This window comes from Vigna radiata, chromosome 10, assembly GCF_000741045.1.
Source record: "Vigna radiata var. radiata cultivar VC1973A chromosome 10, Vradiata_ver6, whole genome shotgun sequence".
NCBI classification, from domain to species: Eukaryota; Viridiplantae; Streptophyta; class Magnoliopsida; order Fabales; family Fabaceae; genus Vigna; species Vigna radiata.
Genome location: NC_028360.1, coordinates 10,806,742 through 10,827,818, shown reverse-complemented (window position 1 = coordinate 10,827,818; position 21,077 = coordinate 10,806,742). Strand labels below are relative to the sequence as shown.

Genomic DNA, 21,077 nt, shown 5'->3' with positions numbered 1-21,077 from the left:
AGTCTATCTTAGTGAATTCTAAGTGAGTATTTCTCTTTCTACCTGTTAGGCCAATATTGAACCAACTAATTTCTATTGTCACGCACAAGATGTCTATACCTTAATGGAAGGGAGTATGTTGAAAGTTTTACATCGACTGAAAATAAGACTAATTTATAATACACAAATGAGATACAATCCTCATCTTATAAATCGGTTTTGTGAAGTTGAGTCTTAACCTCACAAAATTAGTTTGTAAGATAAGGATTACCCTTGTAAATTGACCTTAGGATTTATCATCAGTTTTATATATAACACAGATATGTTTCAACTGGTCACAAAAATGGCATCACGTGAAAAGCAAACCAGAAGCAGTCTTACATTATTTACTCCATTTATTGTGCTCGGTTGTCTCAAACTTCACAAATGGCAATGGGAGGAAAACAATAGAAACCCAAAAGGGAGAAATGAAAATGAGAGGGTTATGTTTATGAGATAGGTTTAGGAAGATGTGGCCTTCCATAATAATTGCAACATTGAATGCAGTTGCAGTACCCATACCTGCCTCTCCACTCTTTCCTTTAATGCCCTACATGCCTACCCTATCTATCACCACTACCAACTAGTAACATACCCTTCAAAACCTACCAAACACACATAAAAAGAAAGCTTTTGTTCATAACAAATAGTACAAACAACGATGGAGAAAACAAATGTTGTGGAAGGTTCAAGATCTCCCATGCAGATGAAGATGGGAGATGAATTGGAAGGCAACACCAACACCCTTCGCACTGCCGAAACCTTCCTGCGGTTGCTTCCTGTTGGTCTTTGTGTTTCTGCACTTGTTCTCATGCTTAAGAACTCTCAGCAAAATCAATATGGCTCTGTTGATTACACTGACCTTGGAGCTTTCAAGTATGTATATGTTACCGAGTACCGGAAATATATGGCTTTTTTCTTCAACTTCTTAGAATGCTTTTTAACATGTAAGAGATCAAGGAGACACGAATAAGATGAAATAAGGGTATATAGTTGCAGTGAAACTGTTTGCATCTCCTACCTCTGTCACTACTGTTGCATTATTGATCATCAATTTTATTCTCAGAATTGCTAATTAATCAATCTGTTAAGGATTAAAAGTACAGATTAATTAATTCTTTGATCAGGGACACATCTTTAAAGTTATAGTCCTTCAACTCTATAACTATGTTTTGAAAATCGGACTACAGTATTATATCAGTGATGATGCTGATTTAAAACTAGGTTTATTTATTGATTCAACTGTTAACTAAATTGTAAATGGATCTGATATTCATAAAATAATGTTAATAATTATGTATAGAATAATATCAAAAAATGTAATACCTTAATCTAATAATACTAAAAATAAAAAGAAAATAACACATTTAATAGGTTTTAACATATTCAAATAAAAATCAAATATTTTGTAGACATTTTCTAATTTGGATAGTTGATTTTTGATCTGAGATTGTGTAAGATGAATCTAAATTAGTTTTGGTTTTAGGCTCATTGAAACTGCTATAATGTTAACAGTACAAAATAACCCTTATGCATTCGTTATGGTGGCTGTGGTAATTTTGTGCATATTAGTTATTGTGAAATTTTTAGATCTGAATCAGAATATATACAACAAGGATGACAAAGATTTATATTGATTGATGGGTTTTTTATATTGCAGGTATCTGGTGCATGCCAATGGAATTTGCGCAGGTTACTCTCTATTTTCAGCTGTTATTGCTGCTATGCCACGCCCTTCCACTATGCCTCGTGCTTGGACTTTCTTTTTGCTTGATCAGGTCATCACATCTCACTCATTCTTAATTTCTTCATGCAAATAAGTGTTAGCTATACGTCACTAAAGAGATTATAAATGCTCCAAATAATGATGATCAAATAGAACTAGATGGAATATCTCTGCCATCACAATAACAAAAGTATCTGATTGTGGTGGTGGCTTCATCAACAATGTGCTGTTATTTGAAACTCTTTCAACTTCTGTAGATATTCTCAGCATTGCTTCAGTTTAAGTGGCACCATACTAATCCAAGCCTGTGAATTTATTTGGACTAAAAAGTACAGATAAGGATTAAATTTAAGCCTTCAAAATGAAGTTCAAACTTATGAAAAAGCAATTTTTAGCCTAAACCAGAATCAAAATTTGAGTAAACTTAAGTCTCACATAATCAGAACTAGCAAATGGGCATGCAGTTAAACCAAAACACCCACTTTATCTTCTGGCATGCTTTGGATCATTCCATTAGGCCATCTCAACTTTTGACTGAGTTTATGATGTTAATGGTAATGTTAACTATGCATATACTGAAAACGTTTTCAATTTGCATTATTGGTAGGTGCTAACATACATAGTTCTAGCTGCTGGAGCAGTGTCAACTGAGGTTTTGTACCTAGCTGAGAATGGAAACACTGCCACAACATGGAGCTCAGCTTGTGGATCATTTGGTCGATTCTGTAACAAGGTGACAGCATCAATTACGATCACATTTGTGGCAGTGCTTTGCTATGTGTTGCTTTCTCTCATTTCCTCTTACAAGCTGTTCACCAAGTATGATGCACCAGCAGCATGCAGACCAACTGCACCAATTGAGGTTGCTGCTTTCCCTGGCTGACTCAACCCTTATGTATAACAATGTGCTTCATGCATGTGTCTGCTTAATTACTTCCAATTAATAATGTAATGACATGCTGTTGTGTTAATTAATTAGGACCTTAATTCTGAGTTTATAATATATAACCTCTGACCTCCTTAACACTATGCATCTGCCTATGACTTGTTTTTCTGGTGCTTGATTTTCCCTTAAGTACAAACTTTGCTTCCACCTTCTTTTTTAAAAGTGTTTGTGTGAAGTTAATAGCATTAAAAGGGATCACTTGATCTTTAGTTTAGGAATATGTTCCTTAAATATATTATTATTTTTTAACTATAATTTTTAAATATGAAATGTAGCAAACATTTTATACTCTGAGAAAAATATATATTTTGGAATGTTATGATTGATGAATTGCTGGTATGGTAAAGAAATGTGTAATGAATTTATTTTGGGATAATGATACTTTTAACATCATTTTTTTATAACATTTTGACATAAGTATTATTTTATTATTGATTCAAAATTACTTGTTAAAACGTTGTAAAAAAAAAATATATCATTATCCTTTATTTTGTAATCATGTTATGGGAAGAAGGAGTTACACAATTAACAATGATAATAAGTTAAATTTACTTCCTAATTTATTTATTTAAAATAAGATATTTTACGAATAAATCGATATTATTTTACCTAGATGGTTTTAGTCTATATAAAATTAAAAAAAGTTAAACGTTAAATTAATGTACATATAGTAATTAGTATAATTATCTTAGATTTTTTGTAATGCATTAAAATCATATATTTTTATTTATCTTTCTTGATTTCTAATCTTGCTGGCATTTATAAGAAGCCAACTTTATAATATAGAGAGATAACTTTATACATTGTTTATAGGTCTTATCATCACAAAATAATTTTTCAAATAAGAAATTTATACTATTTTTTATTGCTATAAAATGACTCAATTTGATTTGAACACTAAAAATGATAAATGAGTAAATTATGTAGTAAAATAAATGTTGTAAAAATTTAAGTCCTTGTGTATTATTTTACGACAAAATGGTTTTAAAATTGATTATCTAACTTCAAAACTTGAATATCCTAAATAAATATAAAAGTTATATATTTTATTTAACAAAATTTTGACTACATACATAATGCTTAATAAAAATAAAAAAAAGAAATAATACAGGATATGTATTAATCCGCATATTTTTATGAGCTTCACTCTAATATGTTCATGCTGTATTTGTCAATACAACAACATCTCAAAATGGTTGCATTGCATGATGTTGTATATTGATATTGAAGCAAACACTCCCTTTAATTATTTAACAAAAATAACTCATTTATAGATAATAACTTAGATGATAACTCATAATTACTAATTGACAAGTTTATACCTTAAAAATTATAAATTAATAAGTTAATTTATCATATTAGAAGTATTGGTAAATCAAACTGACAAATTAATTAGCACATATAAAATGACAAGATAATTTAATTATGTAAATTTTACAATATAGATAAAGTTCGTGTTTTTCAGATAAAATAAATTATTATACTATTGTAATCTTAATTTTTTTAACATTTCTATTCTTTTGAAAGTTTATACAGTTGTTTTCATTTGGTCGTGTCATTCTATTTTTATTATGATAATACAATGATCGTCAGTCAAATTTAATTTTTATTTACTTTTAGATTTTTTTTTATTTCTGAATTTAAAATACTAATATATTAAATTATTTTTTATAATTTTCAAGTAATGCTTGGTAAGAAAGAAATGTCAAGTGTTCTCAAGTCTCTGATAAATTAATATTTCTTTAAAATATATTCACATACTTATCGAATATCTTATACTCACACTCGTTCTAAATTATCAGCCGAGAATCTGACCAAAAAAAAAACTCAATTATCTGACTTGAGTAAAAAGTCTTTTACAGAAAAACTTATTCATTTAAATAAAAAAAAATTCATTCCGACTAGTAATAACTTTTGAGCTTTTAACAAAATAGATTACTTAAATAGTCATTCCATTGCAAATATTAAGAGCTTCTCGCTTTTGTTTAGATATTTCTCTCAATATATAAATGGTTAAAATCATTTAGGTGTCTTTATTTTCCTAAGTTATTTCCATTTTCATTCCCTTTTTTTAAAACTTTTCATGGGTCTTTATAAGTGCTAATTTCAAACAAAGTAGACCCTGCCGTTAAAAATCGCTAAAGGTGTTATTTTTTTGCACATGGTTCATGATGTGTTATATTATTTAAACGTGCAACCAACCAGATTTTGCCACATCACCACCTTGGATACGTCATCATCATCTTCTTCACAAAAACCCTAAACTCTAAAACCCTAGCCGCCGTTAGCGACAAGCGCCGTCGCGAGCTCCTCCTCCAATCTAGAAACCATTTGCGTTTCATTATAGCATTTGGATTGTTTACACTGTTTGACACATTTTTGCTAATTAATAAACGTGTTTGAAATAACAAATAAAGTAAAAAAAAATTGGTAAAAAAGACTAAAACCAGAGTTAAAGGACTAAATTGTATCATAGTTTGAAAATGGACTAAAACCAAAATTGCCCCAAAATATAGAGACTAAAAACATATTCAATCCTTAAGTATTTAATAAAAACATAATAAACATGTTTTTGCAATAATAATAAAATTTGATTAAACGGAGTTATTAAGTTTGTAACACCCAAGAGAGAAAAACCAAGATGAGAGATAACATCCGTATTTATTGAAAGTAATTTGATTTTGAAGATGTAACGTTCCAATTTGTATGTATAGACTCAATGGGTCCCACTAAATTCCTACTCGGATCCTTTCTTCGTTTTTTGTGCCCTATTTCTCACCCTGATCACTACCTACACCCATCACTCATGCCTTCAGAATTCACTCACAGCTTTCTTTCTTATTACTGCATTTCCCTTTCTGATTTTTGGTTTCTTTCAGCTACATTTTGCAGAGTTTTTGGAGGGTGTTTATTTTATCTTCGTGAAACAAGATGGTGAAGAAGAAGAAGACAAGGACCGAGGATACTGAGGATTGGTGTTTTATGTGCAAGGATGGAGGATTATTAATGGTCTGTGACCATGGGTAAGTTTCACCTCCCAAACAAGTGTTGTGTTGATGAAATTTTAATTTTAAAATATAAGAATGAGTTATGAATGGGAAGAAGACGCTGTTTATTCTTGGGATAATTTCGAGATGAATCAGATATAAATTTTCTACAAATCATTTATATCCTACATTGAGATTTTTTTTTTAAACTCTCGTAGTGACAGATGAATCTGTAATAAAAAAACATAAAGTATAATCACTTTATTTTTTTAATTATTTTCTTTGGTTTTAATTTGCTACATAGTGCTGTGACTTTTCACTTGGGTCTTTGTTTTTGTGGGAAAGATGAAGGGTTACATAAATTTGACCCTTGGTAGTTTGCTGCTTTTATAAATGGCTTCAATTTTTAAATACCTGTTTTCTATTTTATACCAAGAATTTGGCCTATCAGCAAACATAGAAAATTGTGAGATGGTAAAAAAAAAAGTTGTTCGTGCTTTAGGCTCTTTTATTTTACCTTTTGTTGGTAAAATTGTGGTTTAGTTGAAATATTCTTTGTGTGTATAATTAACAATGGATCTCAATTTGAAATCTTGTATCATTTTATTCCCTGGAAAAAAGACTTTCATTTTGACTGTTTATTAACCCATGTTGATTGAAGGGGTTGCCGGAAAGCTTATCATCCTCTTTGCGTGGGTAAAGATGATTCCTTTTTGGAGAATGGAAGTGAATGGACTTGTAGTAAGCCAGCTTCTGCCTATCACCGTACCATTGTTGGAAGACAGTCAAATATATTTCCCTTATGCAATTGATTCCACCATGAGATCTAACTGCTCATCTTATTATATCTGGGAATTACGCACAGATGCTTCAGTTGTTCTCTTATACACTATTTGTTGTCAGAATTTACACTGCTTAATTATCTCAAAAGTAAACAAAATAAGAACCGTTTATCTGTATAACAACTCCGAAGAAATCTCGTATACGGTCTTTTTATATTTTCCTGCATAGATATAAATGCGTCTACCCCCTGTTTCCTATCTGTTCATGTTTAAGAGGTCATGTTAGAATGCCTTTTGATGCTTTTGTTGCTGAAGGACTTTTGAATAAATTCCTTTTGCAGGTTCACATTTTTGCTCTCTCTGCCATAAAGTGTCCAAGTTTAAGTGCTTTTGCTGCCCAAAAGCTACTTGTGGGAAATGCTTTTATGATGCTGACTTTGCTATTGTCAAAGGGAACAAAGGATTTTGCAGTCACTGCTTAAAACTTGCTCTTCTAATAGAAGATGATGCTGGCATTGATTCTGATGGGGTAAGATTGTTTTCAATCACATCTTATATGCAGCAAGGGTAAAAGAAAGAAAAACTGTGACAGTATTTGACATCCTAAATTTGAAAACAAAATGGAAAATTGCCATTATTGGAAAATTACAAGTTTAGTTTTTTACGTGAATTTCCGAAGCCAGTGACAAGATGATAGGTACCCATATTTTATTACTTCCTCAAAGAATTCAAAGACAGGTTCTTGGATGATCTTACAATGAAACCAGGCGTAGAACTCACACATACAACACCGGGTCTTTCGAGAGGACCGGTCTCTCCCTCCCCTTTACTATCAACCAATTCTAAAACTAAAGAAAACAACCCCAAACAGACTTTATAATAGTCTGACACACAACAAACCCACCACAGACATTTATAACTGTCTTTCCCTCTTATTCCTTCCAACATATACTTTTCCCCTGAACCTATTAATAACCCTCCATGAAGTTTCACCTTATCCTCAAGGTGAAAAAGCAGGAAACTTAGTATTGATGGTTGTATCAGCTTCTCAACTTTTTTCAATCTGGAAATTCTTCATCAATGTAGGTAGCAGATTCTCCTAACTCCTGAATTTCCTCTTTTGCAATAAGCAGCATATGGAGCTGTGTATTTTTGCAAGTATGATTAGGCCCAAATTTCTCATCACACCTGAAGCATAAGCCCTTTTTTTTTTTTTATCTTATCTTGCCATTCTTTTGGGACAATTTTCTAAACGGTGTCCCTCTTTGTTGACTCCCAATAGGAGAACTATTGATGGTGCTCACACATGCTCTCTCCACTTCCTCTGTTGGAGTTGGTACAACCCACAAAATTTCCCCCTTCCTTTGAGTAATTACGAGTAGGTGGCAACTGTCTGTAGGTGTTACTTTGAAGCTGCACAGTGAGAGATTCCCCCTTGTGGTGACTCTAACCTTTTCTTCTACCATTTGAGCCTTCATCATTAACTCAGGAAGATTCTTAGGCTCATAACAGCCTTTATTTCTTCCTTCAAACCATTCAAGAATATGCCAATCAAATAATCCTGTTGTATATCTTTCAAGAACCCTGCATATTGTTCAAACTGTTCAATATACTCTCCCACTTGCCCAATTTGGCAAAGCCCAATCAAGACTTCAAAAGGATTTTGAAGCATTGTTGGCTGAAACCTTCGAACAACCGCCCCTTTGAAAGCCTCTCATGTGGGATTCAGATTGCAGGTTTCCCACCATTGAGACCAATTTAGGGCTTTCCCCTCCAAAGCAACCATAACAGCCTGCATCCTCTCCTCCTCATCGACTTCTTTCAAACAAAAGTACCTCTCCGACCTGTTAGTCCAGCCATAAGCCTCCTCTCCTACCAAAACAGGAATATCTAACTTGCTCCATTTTGTAGAAGTCACGCTTGAGCCTCCTCATTCATTATTTGGACTGCTCTCATTGCCTCCCTTGGCAACAGAAGCACTATCCTTTGCATGTTTATTAGAGGATGCTAATCTTTCTACCACCACCGTCAGCCCCTTAATCATCTCTTCCAATCTTTGGAACCGTCTTTGATTCTCATGTTCCTGTTCTTGCACTATTCTCTCCAACCCATCCAATCTTGACTCCATTCTCGTATTCACCATGCCCCACAACCCTCACAGCACCTGAAAAGAGGCTCTGAATACCAATTGATAAGTACCCAGATTTTATTACTTCCTCAAAGAACTCCAAAACAGGTTCTTGGATGATCTTACAATGAAACTGGGCTGCTTGATCTGCACTAGAATGTAGAACTCATACACACAACACCAGGTCCTTCAAGAGGACCTGTCTCTCCCTTCCCTTTACTATCAACCAATTCTAAAACTAAAGAAAACAACCCCAAACAAACTTTATAATAGTCTGACATACAACAAACCCACCACACAGACAGTTATAATTGTCTGACCCTCTTATTCCTTCTAACATATACTTCCCCCCTGAACCTATCACAAGAATAGCTATTAAAACACCAAAGGTTGTTAAGCTGGGACAGTAATATTAACAGAGGGACATCTTTTCTGTGTTTTTGTCTGTTTTGTAAAAATAAATATTGTTCTATTTATTTTGAAGAGAAACGTGAGACAAAGCCTGGAACTGTTTTATTGTTATTATTTTAATTAAAGGCAAAAATTGTTTATGAAAAACATTAAAAGGAACCAAATCTGTATTTCTTACATTCCTATCACTTGTATGAAATGAGACCTGAAAATGAAATCTTACGTTTGTAGAGTTAGTTTTGATGAATTTTAACCAAGAAATTATAATCAGTACTAACATATGGTCTTTCATGGTTGGATGCTTGATGCATTCTGATAGATGGAGAATTTTTCATGACTGGATAAGATTTCAATGTATGCCTAGTTGTAGAATTTTACAATTTAAACTATGGTCAAGTGTAGTATTTTCGCATTTAACATAAAACATGCTTATTATACCTTTTCGCATTTAACATAAAACATGCTTATTTTACCTTTTCGCATTTAACATAAAACATGTTTATTTTACCTTTTCTTGATGGCAACTTGGAATTTAGTATAGAACATTTATCTTTCTGTAGGACTATTAAACCAAATTTCTTTTTTTCTTTATATCATCTTTTTTTAATGCTTTTTTATTAACAGGAATTGGTAGATTTCAAAGATCAAGCTACATATGAATTCTTATTTTCAGAATATTATAAAAGCATCAGAGAAGAAGAAGGGCTGAACTCTAAACATGTACACTCTGCCCATAGATTTTTTAAGAATGGCAAAAGCAAATGTGACTTGGATCCAGATGAAATAGGTGTAGAGGAAGATGACACTTGTAATTCTGAAGACGTGAGTAACTATATGGTTTCTGATTGTGATGACCTGAGTGACACAGCAGGATCAAAGTCCGGGAGGACAAAGAAGGGTATGGGAAAGTTAAAATCAATGAAAGAAAGTGGGAAAGATAAGAAAAAAGAATTTATTGGATGGGGTTCGAGAAGTCTCATAGAATTTCTTGAATATATAGGCCAGGACACGAGCAATGAATTTTCTGAACAGGATGTCACTTCAATCATTATTAAGTACTGCAGAGAAAACAATCTTTTTGACCCTAAGAAAAAGAGAAAGATACATTGCGATGCGCGGTTGATATCCTTACTGCGGAGGAAATCGGTAAACAAAAACAGGATGCAGAATCTTCTGGCACCACACTTTGCTGAGAATTGTCAAGAAATGGATGATATTATTAGCAGTTCTGAAGATAGGGATTACAATGAACCATCCAACTTGTCAAGAAAGAGAAAATCGATTTCATGTACAAAATCTGATAATGTGGATATAGTTTCTGAAGGGCATCAAAGCTGTTTTGCAGCCATAGTTAGTTCGAACCTCAAGCTTGTCTACTTGAAGAGGAGTTTAGTGGATGAACTTTCAAAGCAACCACAAACTTTTGATGGCAAAGTGCTAGGAAGTTTTGTAAGAATCAAAACTGATCCGAATGACTATTTGCAGAAGAATTCACATTTGCTTGTGCAAGTTGTTGGTAATTTATCTCTTGACTTCTTCAAACTATTGAAATAGTACTTGGTAGATTTTTCAATTTTTAATGGAAGTAAAGTAGTTAATTTTTTCTGGCTGCAAAAGGGTTTTCAAATAAATTACTGATAGTGTAATTGTTTGATGATCCTATTTCTGAAACGGGGTCAGAAGTATACAAAAGATTTCTTGGTATGTAATTTGCCTAAAATAAAATTCATGTGATGTAATGAAGAGATAGACATTTCTGTTGCAGATAGTAGTAAGATATCTTTGTTTTGGATCTAGTTAGTATGTGTATAATACATGAGTTGAAGAACTGTAGGTATATAAACTACTTTTGTGATGTAAAATTGTAGAGGATACTGTGCAAAATGCTTTGTTATGTCAAATTATATATACTGACTGCCTTTTATTTATTTTTACTCAAAATAAATCTACTGCTTCTGATACTCGATTAAATAATATTCTTTCTTTTGACAAGACATGTGAAGGCATTAATTGGATTAAGCTCATCGTAACTTTATCTTGAACTTCAATTTTTTAAATATTTTAAAAGAATTAGTGGACCATGCATATAATTTTGATTCTATTTTTCTTGTATTGGAAGAAAAAGATCCGGAGTTATACATTGGATTCAAAACGCATATCTACAAAATATAAATGAAATATAAAATCTTAAGCATATTGTACGTTGTTCTTTTTTTAGGCGCAGTACATTGCTGTGGAAGGTCAACATGCCTGATGTTGTTGTACTAGCTATCATTCTTCTCTTACATGCATAGTTGACAATCTATATCTGCAAAATTACAGGAATAAACAGATCTTTAAACAATGATGAAATCAACAAGGAAATTATGCTTCAACTTTCTAATGTGCCGAAAAGTGTACCTATCTCCAAAATTTCAGATGATGACTTTTCTGAGGTATGAATGCTATGGTAATAATATTTTTCTCTAATTTCTCACGTCCTTATAGGTACTGGAACTTAGCAACAATTTTGTTAGATATCTTAAATATTTTAGATATCTTATATTTTATCTTCTATTTTTTTCTATTATTATTTGTATTTTGTGCTTAGACCATATTTTTTTTTATTATGAATATAATACCCTATGTGTCTTTTCTACACAAGGAAGATTAATCCTATACCTAGTTTTTCTAGTATTCAATATGGTATGAAAGTCATAGGTTAGAACTTATCCTAGTGAGATTTGTTCTTTGATGACATATTGTTTCACTCGTTATCAGACCATTCATTAATGTCTAGTCTCACGCATGAGATGTATATATCTCGGCGTAAGAGAGTGTATTGAAAGTTCCACCTCGATTAGAGGTAAAGTCAATTCACAATATATAAGTAGGTGCAAACTTTACTCATAAGTCAGATTTGTAAGATTGAGTTAGGCTTAAAGTTCATTTCTTAACATAATATATGTTCCAATTATCCTTCGTAAATGTACACATTTTATCGTAATCCTTCTCCACATTATATTGCTTTGAGTTGCCATAGATTATCTTCACCTTTTTATAACTATCTTTCATTTATTTCTTGTGTCCGTTTCTAAATCTGTCAGTGATGTTTTAGCCCATCCTAGTTGGTATTAGGTCATGCTAGATGAACTAAGTACTCTTCAAAATAATGAAACTTGAGAGTTTGTCGTATTACCGTAAATCTATTGTTGGTTGCAGATGGGCTTTTCTTATCAAAGTTGGTTTTGATGAATACTATTGATTGCCTCAAAGCTTGTCTTGTGGCCAAATCTTACACAAATTTTAGGTTTTGATTATGGTGATATTTTTTCTTCAGTAGCAAAGATGGATTTTATTTTTTTTTGTAGCCATGACTGCTCTTCAATAATGATCATTTTATCAACTATATGTCAAAAATGCTTTCCTCGATGAAGATTTGCAGAAAAAGATTTATATAGAACAACTTCCAGGATTTGTTGCTTAGGGAAAATCTTCTAGATTGATATGTTGTCTTCACAAATCTTTTACCATCTTGACAAACTTAAATATTTCTTGGGTATTGAAGTAGCACAATCCAAAAATGGTATTGTTATATCTGAAAGGAAGTATGCATTGGATATTTTGGAGGAAACTAACATTTCCTTTGTGTGGTGAGCCATTTTCTCAATTTTTCATGTGAAGATCATTGGAATGCAGTCATCTGTCTAATAAAGTACATTAAAGGATCTATTGGAAAAGGTTTGTTATATGGTTCCAATAACCATAAAGAGTTATTTGTTATTCATATCCTGATCAGGTAGGATTTCCTTTTGATGTAAGATCTACTTCCAGATATTGTGTCTTTATTGGTGGTAACTTGGTCTCTTGGAAGAAATAAAGTGTTGTGGCAAGATCTTTTGCATTGTGAACTTGTTTGGCTTAAACAATTGCTTAGAGAGTTACAATTTGGATGTCACTCAAATGATACTCATTTGTAACAATCTAGCTGCTCTTCATATTAGTTTTATTCCTATCTTCATGAGAGGTCCAAACATATTGAGATTGACTATCATTTTATTTGAGAGAAAATTGTATCTAGAAACATCAAGAATGAGTTTGTTAACTCAAGTGATTATTAGTTAACAAATATTTTTACTAAGTTTTTACTAAGACTGAGAATTGATTATATTTATAAAAAACTTAATATATACAATTTATATGCACCAACCATAAGGAGAGTTATACATATCATGAATATCTTAGATATCTTATCTTTTATCTTCTATCTTCTTATTCTATGTTATTATTTATTTTCTATCATTATTTGTATTTTAGGCTTAGTCTGAAGTTTCTTTATTATAAATATAGTTACACAAGAGAGATTAGTCTTATTCCTAGTTTTTCAATTATTCAATAAATTTCAAAGTAGAATTGTATGCTTGTTTTCTTAACCTTTTTTTTTTTTGTTTGGTGTTGGATGGTGGCTATACAGTATCAGTTTTCTGCCTAGGATGATAAGAAGATTTTTGACGTGATCATAGTTTACATTTGTTAGAATTTATTTTTTGTAATATGTGATCTGTATCGCCAAATTTATTTTTTTTACAGAAATCATGTCTGCTAACTACAGCGTTACTCTGATCCTAGTTGTTTGTATATATATTTTCCATGGATTCATAATTATAACATTTGGTGTTATGCAGGAGGAATGTCGAGATCTGTATCAGAGAATGAGAAACGGTCTGCTCAAACAGCCTACCGTGGTTAGTTTGCTGTATGACTTATGAGTCATTTAGTGCATACCATAATAAATACTGTGCTCATTGCTCAATGATCTGTTTAAGTTTTATTAAGGGCACTGTAAATGTTGAGTTTGATGATAAATTATTAATTAATACTTGCTGCAAAACCGTGTTGGTTATGTTTGAAATTTTCAGCAAATAAAATGGTGAACCAATCTTTGTTATAGAATAGCAGTAGTAATGCATGAAGGAAGCCTTTGGAGGGGAGTTTAAATATGATTTCTAAATTGTTGTCTCCATTTAATTTATCAGCCAAATAATGATGATAGAGTTTTCTGACATCCATTTTATGAAGCAAAGGGTTGGTCTTTTCTGTTTGAGGAGAGTCTCCAGTCAAGTAACCCAGTTTAGCTTTGCCGTTGAATACTTGAGCTCCTCAAATGTAGTTTCTTCCGATAAGCTTTTTGAATTGTAAACTGTAATTTAGAAACTAAGGTAGAACATCATTTTAGATATTAGTCTCAAAGTCTAATTCAATCTCCCAAAATAGAAAGATTAAAAATGGAAGAAATGTCTCTCTATAAGCTCACGACCAATTTGATATTCTTAAACTATGTAACCTACCATTAGATTTATTTGAAATTTAAATTAATTAACTAAACAGAAGAAAAAAAAAGAAAAAATCTATAACAATAACAAGTTCTCTATCTAAAACTTATTCAATTCTAGTAAGGGAAAAGTCTCATTACTTTAACACACTCCTTGAGATTTGATGTGTTGAGCTTTAACTCCAGGAACCGGGAGTGCAGTCATTATACCAAAAAGTTTTCCTTTAATTTCTTGGCTTAAATCATTGTCATCGTAGTCATTTTGTTTAACTTCCAAGATTTGTCATCCCAAATTATCTTGCATGAAATTTAACGACTTCTTTAAGTTGACAGGACCCCGGTCTTTCATGCCAAAACATCACTCATCAATTTTGATAATAGAATCATCAACTTCAACAAAATTAGACTTAAATTTTCTAATCTTTTTAATCTTTGTCATCTCTATTTCATGTTCATCAGTGATAAAACAATAATTTTCGGTAAAGAGACCGTGTATCTATGTGTTGATTTACAACAGCATATCTGTCTGTGTCTTCCATTCAAGTCTAAGGCCGTTAAAGATATATTTTAGTAAGTCTGGACTATACTGATTAAATGGTCTTTATGTGTTTTATGTGCTATAGTTTGATTTGCAGAATGATATAATTTGTTGGTTAGTCATAGTACAATCATGTAACCAACAGATGACAACCACCTCCTTATGTTGACAGCTGGATCTTGAGCAGAAAGCTAGAAGTCTACATGAAGATATAATAAAGCATGTATGTATGTACTTATGAATTTGGGATTATAAAGATAAATGCAATTCAGAATACGATTTTCTTGTAGCTTAGCAGTTAAAGACGGTATACATCATAAAATTCAACAGAAGCAAAGGCTAACTTATTAATTACTATTTTCCAAAATTCAGTGATTAGAATTGATAGTATCTGGTAATTATGAAACTCGCTGAAGCACATGCCAGCAGACAGTAAACATATAATGCAAACTAAATTTAAAATCTGCCCTTAAATTATTACTTCAATCCTTTATGTTTGGTACGTCTAATTGCATGTTAACATTATTGAATACTTGATTCCTTTAGACTATTAAAGATCACCACGCGTATAATATATTTTTACTGATATTTGTCTTTATATTTGCTTTATGTGACAGTGGATCCCAAGGAAGTTAGTATTATTACAAAACCTGATTGATCGGGCAAATGAAAAGGGATGGAGGAGAGAATATCCTTTCATGATTTACTTTTTCTATTGTTGCCTCAAATTTGTGGTTAATGGTCAAAGTATTTTCAGTTGTTTTCCGTTTTAATGCTTGATCAAGCATATCTATCTCATAATCGATTTAAAGTGAGAGAGGAGTTCTAAACTAAGCTGAAAGCTGTTGTTACTTCTTTGATTTTTGATAAATGTTGGCTTATTCTGTGTTTTGGAGTTTGATCTTTTCTATGAATACTTTGATCCTTGACCATTTTCCGTACACTTTCTGAGTACTTAGATGAAAAGCTGAAGCTTGAGACACAGTTCGAGCAATCACGTTTGTTAAATGACATTCCGAAAGTAATTCCTGAAATAGTTGATGCCACCCTATCCCCGGACGGTTCCCCTGATAAACTTGAGCAAAGCGGCTTGTCAGAATTAGCCAGTGGACTGACTTGGAACTCTGTCGGACAGTATTCCAAACACATTGGTTTTGCTCATTGCCTAAATAATACAATAGATGCTGCAGGTTTGCCGTGTTTTTCTGTCTTTACTTTTTTTTTTTAGTTTATATATATATATATATATATATATATATATATATATATATATATATATATATGTATGTGTGTTATTTTGAATAGATATCTACCAGTCAATAGTATGTAAATCAGGTTGATGTTATGCAAGTGTTGTATTTATTTTATGTTTGATAATTGTAATGTGTCAAATTTATTTTAAAATTTATTTCATACCTTTTGACAAATAAAAGAAAATACTTTAATAGTTGCCTACAGCGATTACTTTAATAGGAATTCAGTACTGATCTAGTTATCCTAACATTCTTCAATAGAATGGTCTTGCTGAACTTGTTTGGCTTATCATGTTTGCTAGCATCATATTTATGAGTTAATAAATAAAATCGTACTTCTGTGCTGATTCTGTTGACAGCTATAGACAACTTCAAATCTCTTAATCAGGTCGAGATTGTTGACACAAAAAAAATAGAAGCACTGTTAATTTTCTGTGGTGCTTTCCATTAAACTGCAATGACTTTTAAATAGCTGTGCAGGTGGGTCTTGGGCCGTTTACAAAAGATAACCATTGCAACTAAATAAAACTGAAAATAAAACTAAAGACTGACTGGGTATATCTACTGAATGGAATAATACTGGATCAACTATCTAAATAAAAACTGACCACAGACCAAATAAAATAAAGACTGAAACGAAAATACAAATAAACCCCAAATTTAAGTTTATCTCAACAAAGAATACATACTGACTAACCCAAAAAAATCTGGTTGTATTATCTTTGTTTATGTACACAATAAATTTTAGGCCTAAACTTCCATTGCTCTTGGTAAAGAAGGATATAACTCTTGTAGCTTTACAAGAAAATACACACTACGCCAGTATCTATGTACCTGTTTGGAGAACCTTTGTTTCTCTTACGGACGATCATGACCAATGAAGATACTTTTCTGCATGAGTTAGGTAGCAAGTGGTTCCAAAATTAAGGGCTGGTTTGGCTGTAGGGGAGGTACTGGAAATAGGTGGGATGGATAAAATTAGGTTTGTTTGGTATAACAGAAAATGGAATGAGAATTAGAAAGTTAGTGTGTTTCACTGGAGCTTTTTCCCTTTATTTCTCATATATTTCTATTAATATATCAATTTATCTCATTATTTCTTTTCTATTTCCCTTCAACCAAATATCTTTACTTTTCCCTTTATTTCTTTCTTATTTCCATCCGCTTATTTTATTTTTGTTTTAAGTAGAGAAAAATCTTCCCAATCAGAGAAAATTTTCCTAATCAGAAAATATCTGAAAAATTTTCCTAATCAGAAAATTTTTTGTAGAATCTTCTAGTTTATTTTTTAGTATATTGTTTTTTTTTTCCTTTCTGGAAAATTAGATTGTTACAAACAAGTATAAGGAGAATGTAATAGAAATGAATGATGATAATAAAATTCAATCTCTTTTCAAGAATTTTTACCCACTTTACTTTTCTACTCAACCAAATGGACCTTAGCAGTATATTCTAGAGATAGAGAGATTAGGTAATTAAAGGAAGAGCGTTTATGGTTGTTACAACAGTTATGAGTGGTACTTTTAAATAGAAATGGGGTAGTGAGAGGGACTTTGATAATATGGGGTCCCTACATCATACAATTTTGTCAAAAATATTGTTACTGCTAATATTCACAAAAGAGGAGAAATAGCCCTTAAATAGAATGCTTAAAACTTAATTAAGGAAACCCGTAATTTACTATAGACAATATATCCCTATAATTTAGGCTATCCTGTACAACAAATGTAAGCTATATATGGTCAACCTATCCTCTTTATTATGGAATGCAATTAAATTCCTATCATGGAATGTAATTAAATTTGAACAAATATTATCTCCAACATATTTCGAGGGATTCTGGCACTCCACCTCAAGTTGGTGAGTGGATATCATCCTATGAAATATATACGTGGTTAAGTTATAGTATATCTTTGGTATCAGAGCTATGATTAGAGTCTATCCTAGTGATATTTTTTGGGCATATTGTTCCACCCGCTATCGGACCGTTATCGGACCACCCATTAATATCTAGTCTCACGTTCGAGATGTATATATACCTCGGCGTGAGGGGAGTGTGTTGGAAATCCCACATCGACTAGAGATAAGACCAATTTATAATATATAAGTGGAGTGCAGACCTCACTTTACAAACCGGTTTTGTAAGGTTGAGTTAGGCCTAAAACCCACTTCTAACAAGAAATATGGGTTAAGTTCAAATTACAAATAAGAAATATAAACAAACACACTAAAGATATGAGATAAATATAAACTAAATATAATATCTCTAACACATCTATTACCAACTTGTTAACAAATAGACTGTAGTGTGGCACCAACTTGTTAACAAATAGACCGTAGTGTGGCACCGCTTAGTCCTTTTGTCAGTGCATCATCTGTAAGTTGATTTTCAGAGAATACAAATGGTGTACAAATTGTCCCATTATCCAACTTTTCCTTTATGAAATGTTTTCTATTTCAACATGTTTAGTTCTATCATATTATATTGGATTAAGCACAATATTTATTGCCAACTTGTTATTGCAATACAGTCTCATAGGCTTCTTCTCATTAATTTTCAAGTCTTCTAAAATTATCTTTAACCATAGTATCTCACAAATCCAAAAGTCCATTGCTCTAAACTTTGTCTGTACACTTGATCTTGTCTCAATATTTTGTTTCTTGCTCTCCCAAATAACCAAATTTCCTCCAAGAGAAGTGCAATATCAGGATGTAGATCTTTTTGTCTTCTATAGAACCTGCATAATCAACATCTGTGTAGGCTTCCAAGATCATCTCATTTCCCTTTATAAATAGAATTCCTTTTCCAGTTCCAAGTACTGGAAAATGTTATACAACTCTGAGCTGAATCTCCTTTGAATTGCATGAACAGACTTACAACCAATATATCATAGGTAATGTTGGGCTTTGGGTAAGACAATCAATTTTCCAACTGGCCTTTGATAAGATTGTGTATCCACAGCTACATCTTCAATTGATACACTAAGTTCGTGATTTTGTGCAATATGTGTCTCTACTGGTTTGCATCCTAATTTACCAGTTTCATCCAATAATTCTAGCACATTTTTGTTGGGAGTTGAAAATACCATGATGGGAATGAGCCATTTCAATACCCAAGAAATATTTCATTATGCCTAACTCTTTAATTTAAAAATTTTATTGTCAAACATTTTAAGACTTCCATTCCTGCTGTCTAATCATTTCAAGTTACAACTATATCATCTACATAAACAATTAATACACTAAGTTCCCCTGAAGAATTTTCATCTCCCACAAAAAATATGTTCTTGATGTACTTGTTTTGATGCTGACAAAAATCTACCTCTTGGTAGTGTATATCTTTTAGAGAAAGTCTAGCAATGTGGAGAAATAAAAAATAAGATAAATTATCTCTTTCTAGTGCATTAGTTGAATTTCAAACCCTTACTCAAGGTTGTGGAAGATTATGATTGAAAGTCATACTAGATGACCTTAAAATAAAGGTTGGCATCCGTGTACAGCTGTAGTGTGATGACATTAACTAAAAGTTCATTGTCGTATACCAATATATGGTCACGTTTCTCTTTACTATGTAGAAACTATTGTACATTAGAAGTTAAATACACAGTTTTAAGTTTTTCTGTTTTAACAACTAAATCCTTGTTTTACTCTGACAAAGAGTCACTTAGGTTATGATCTTTTACTGTATTTTGTGAAACTTTTTTTATCTCATTCCTATATTTAGCCCACCATATCATTTCAAGGTTAAGCAATTTGTAGATTTGTATGCATTTCACTGTAAAAGGTGACTTTTTTCTTGTTCTGAATTATTATGCGAGGAAATTTATGCAGACAGTATTTGCAAATGTACCTCAATATGCACTGTGTGGCTCAGGTCCAAAATCTCCAGTGAAGGAAGACCAAGAGGGCACAACCTTTCCTGTTGCCAGTACTGCTTCCCAAGATAAAGACACTTCTCAAAAGAATATGCCTCAATCTTCTACCTCAAAAGCAAGGTAAGATGATCCTGAGGCCAAACTCTTTGAAAAATTTAACTATCCAGCAAAACATGATTCTGGCCAACTGAGGAACACTGATGAATCTGGTTCTGTTATAATAAATGGCAGAAATATGTGTGCTACCTTGGATGCTGAACAAATAATAAAGGAGAAGCAAAGCATTTCAGTTGCAAGTGTCAAGGATACATGTACCTCAGCTATTCCAGTGGAAGACAAAGAATTGACAATTCCTACTGCAGATGTCATCGTCTTAAGTGACGATGAACAAGAGACAAATGTTGGAGACATTTCTAGCGCAAGAAAGGTGGAGGAGAATCCTGATATTTCTATTTGGCATTGTGTAGGTTCCTATGGTCAAACAGGAGGACCCTATACAATGGCTGCACTCAAACTATGGACTGAAACTTCTTCAAGAGCCTCAGAATTCAAGGTCTGGAAGACTGGGCAGAGTGCAGCAGAGGCAATGTCTCTCACTGATGCCCTAAAACGATTTTTCTAAGGCACATAAGTAAAGGAAAAGAAGGGAAAGCCACTTCCTTAATCTTAAGTAGACAGTGTTAATATAGAATTAATTACATGGAAAGTTTTAACCAAACAGTTGCTTGGGTGGAATGCTGCCAAGTAAAGCTTTGGATGTAATTCCTATGATTTTGTTTCCTTTGGATGTAAATTTCACCTACAGAATTGCAGCACAAAATAGGATCTGAACCCAGTAAAGCTTTTAAAAGTTGTGGTTTTGCTTATCAAAACTTTTATTCCTTTGTTCCTTTGATCTTTTAACCACAAATTTTTCTTTAAGATATCAGCATTCTCTTGGAAAACTCGATCAAAAAGCTAAATAAGGAAAAGTTCACTTCATGAAACTGGAATTTCTACTCTCTTTTGGATGCTCGTCAATTATGTTTAAGATTCAACATAATATTTGTTTAAATTAAGAAATATCCGTTTCTTATTAATGGATTTAATTACTTAGTTGCCT

General features: G+C 32.3%; 2 protein-coding genes across 2 annotated transcripts; both read left to right on the top strand.

The window, feature by feature from the left end:
• Positions 1 to 600: 600 nt before the first annotated feature.
• Positions 601 to 2,773, top strand: LOC106775236 (CASP-like protein 2A2). Its single transcript, XM_014662325.2, has 3 exons — positions 601 to 894; positions 1,679 to 1,796; positions 2,352 to 2,773. Exons 1-3 carry the CDS (start codon positions 680 to 682, stop codon positions 2,625 to 2,627), a joined length of 609 nt encoding a protein of 202 aa, XP_014517811.1. The 5' UTR covers positions 601 to 679; the 3' UTR covers positions 2,628 to 2,773.
• Positions 2,774 to 5,322: 2,549 nt separating this feature from the next.
• On the top strand, positions 5,323 to 20,186 carry LOC106775779 (uncharacterized protein At5g08430). Its single transcript, XM_022786761.1, has 10 exons — positions 5,323 to 5,713; positions 6,339 to 6,418; positions 6,801 to 6,988; positions 9,623 to 10,514; positions 11,321 to 11,433; positions 13,663 to 13,722; positions 15,020 to 15,070; positions 15,465 to 15,535; positions 15,790 to 16,037; positions 19,975 to 20,186. Exons 1-10 carry the CDS (start codon positions 5,622 to 5,624, stop codon positions 20,097 to 20,099), a joined length of 1,920 nt encoding a protein of 639 aa, XP_022642482.1. The 5' UTR covers positions 5,323 to 5,621; the 3' UTR covers positions 20,100 to 20,186.
• The last annotated feature ends 891 nt before the right edge of the window (positions 20,187 to 21,077 follow it).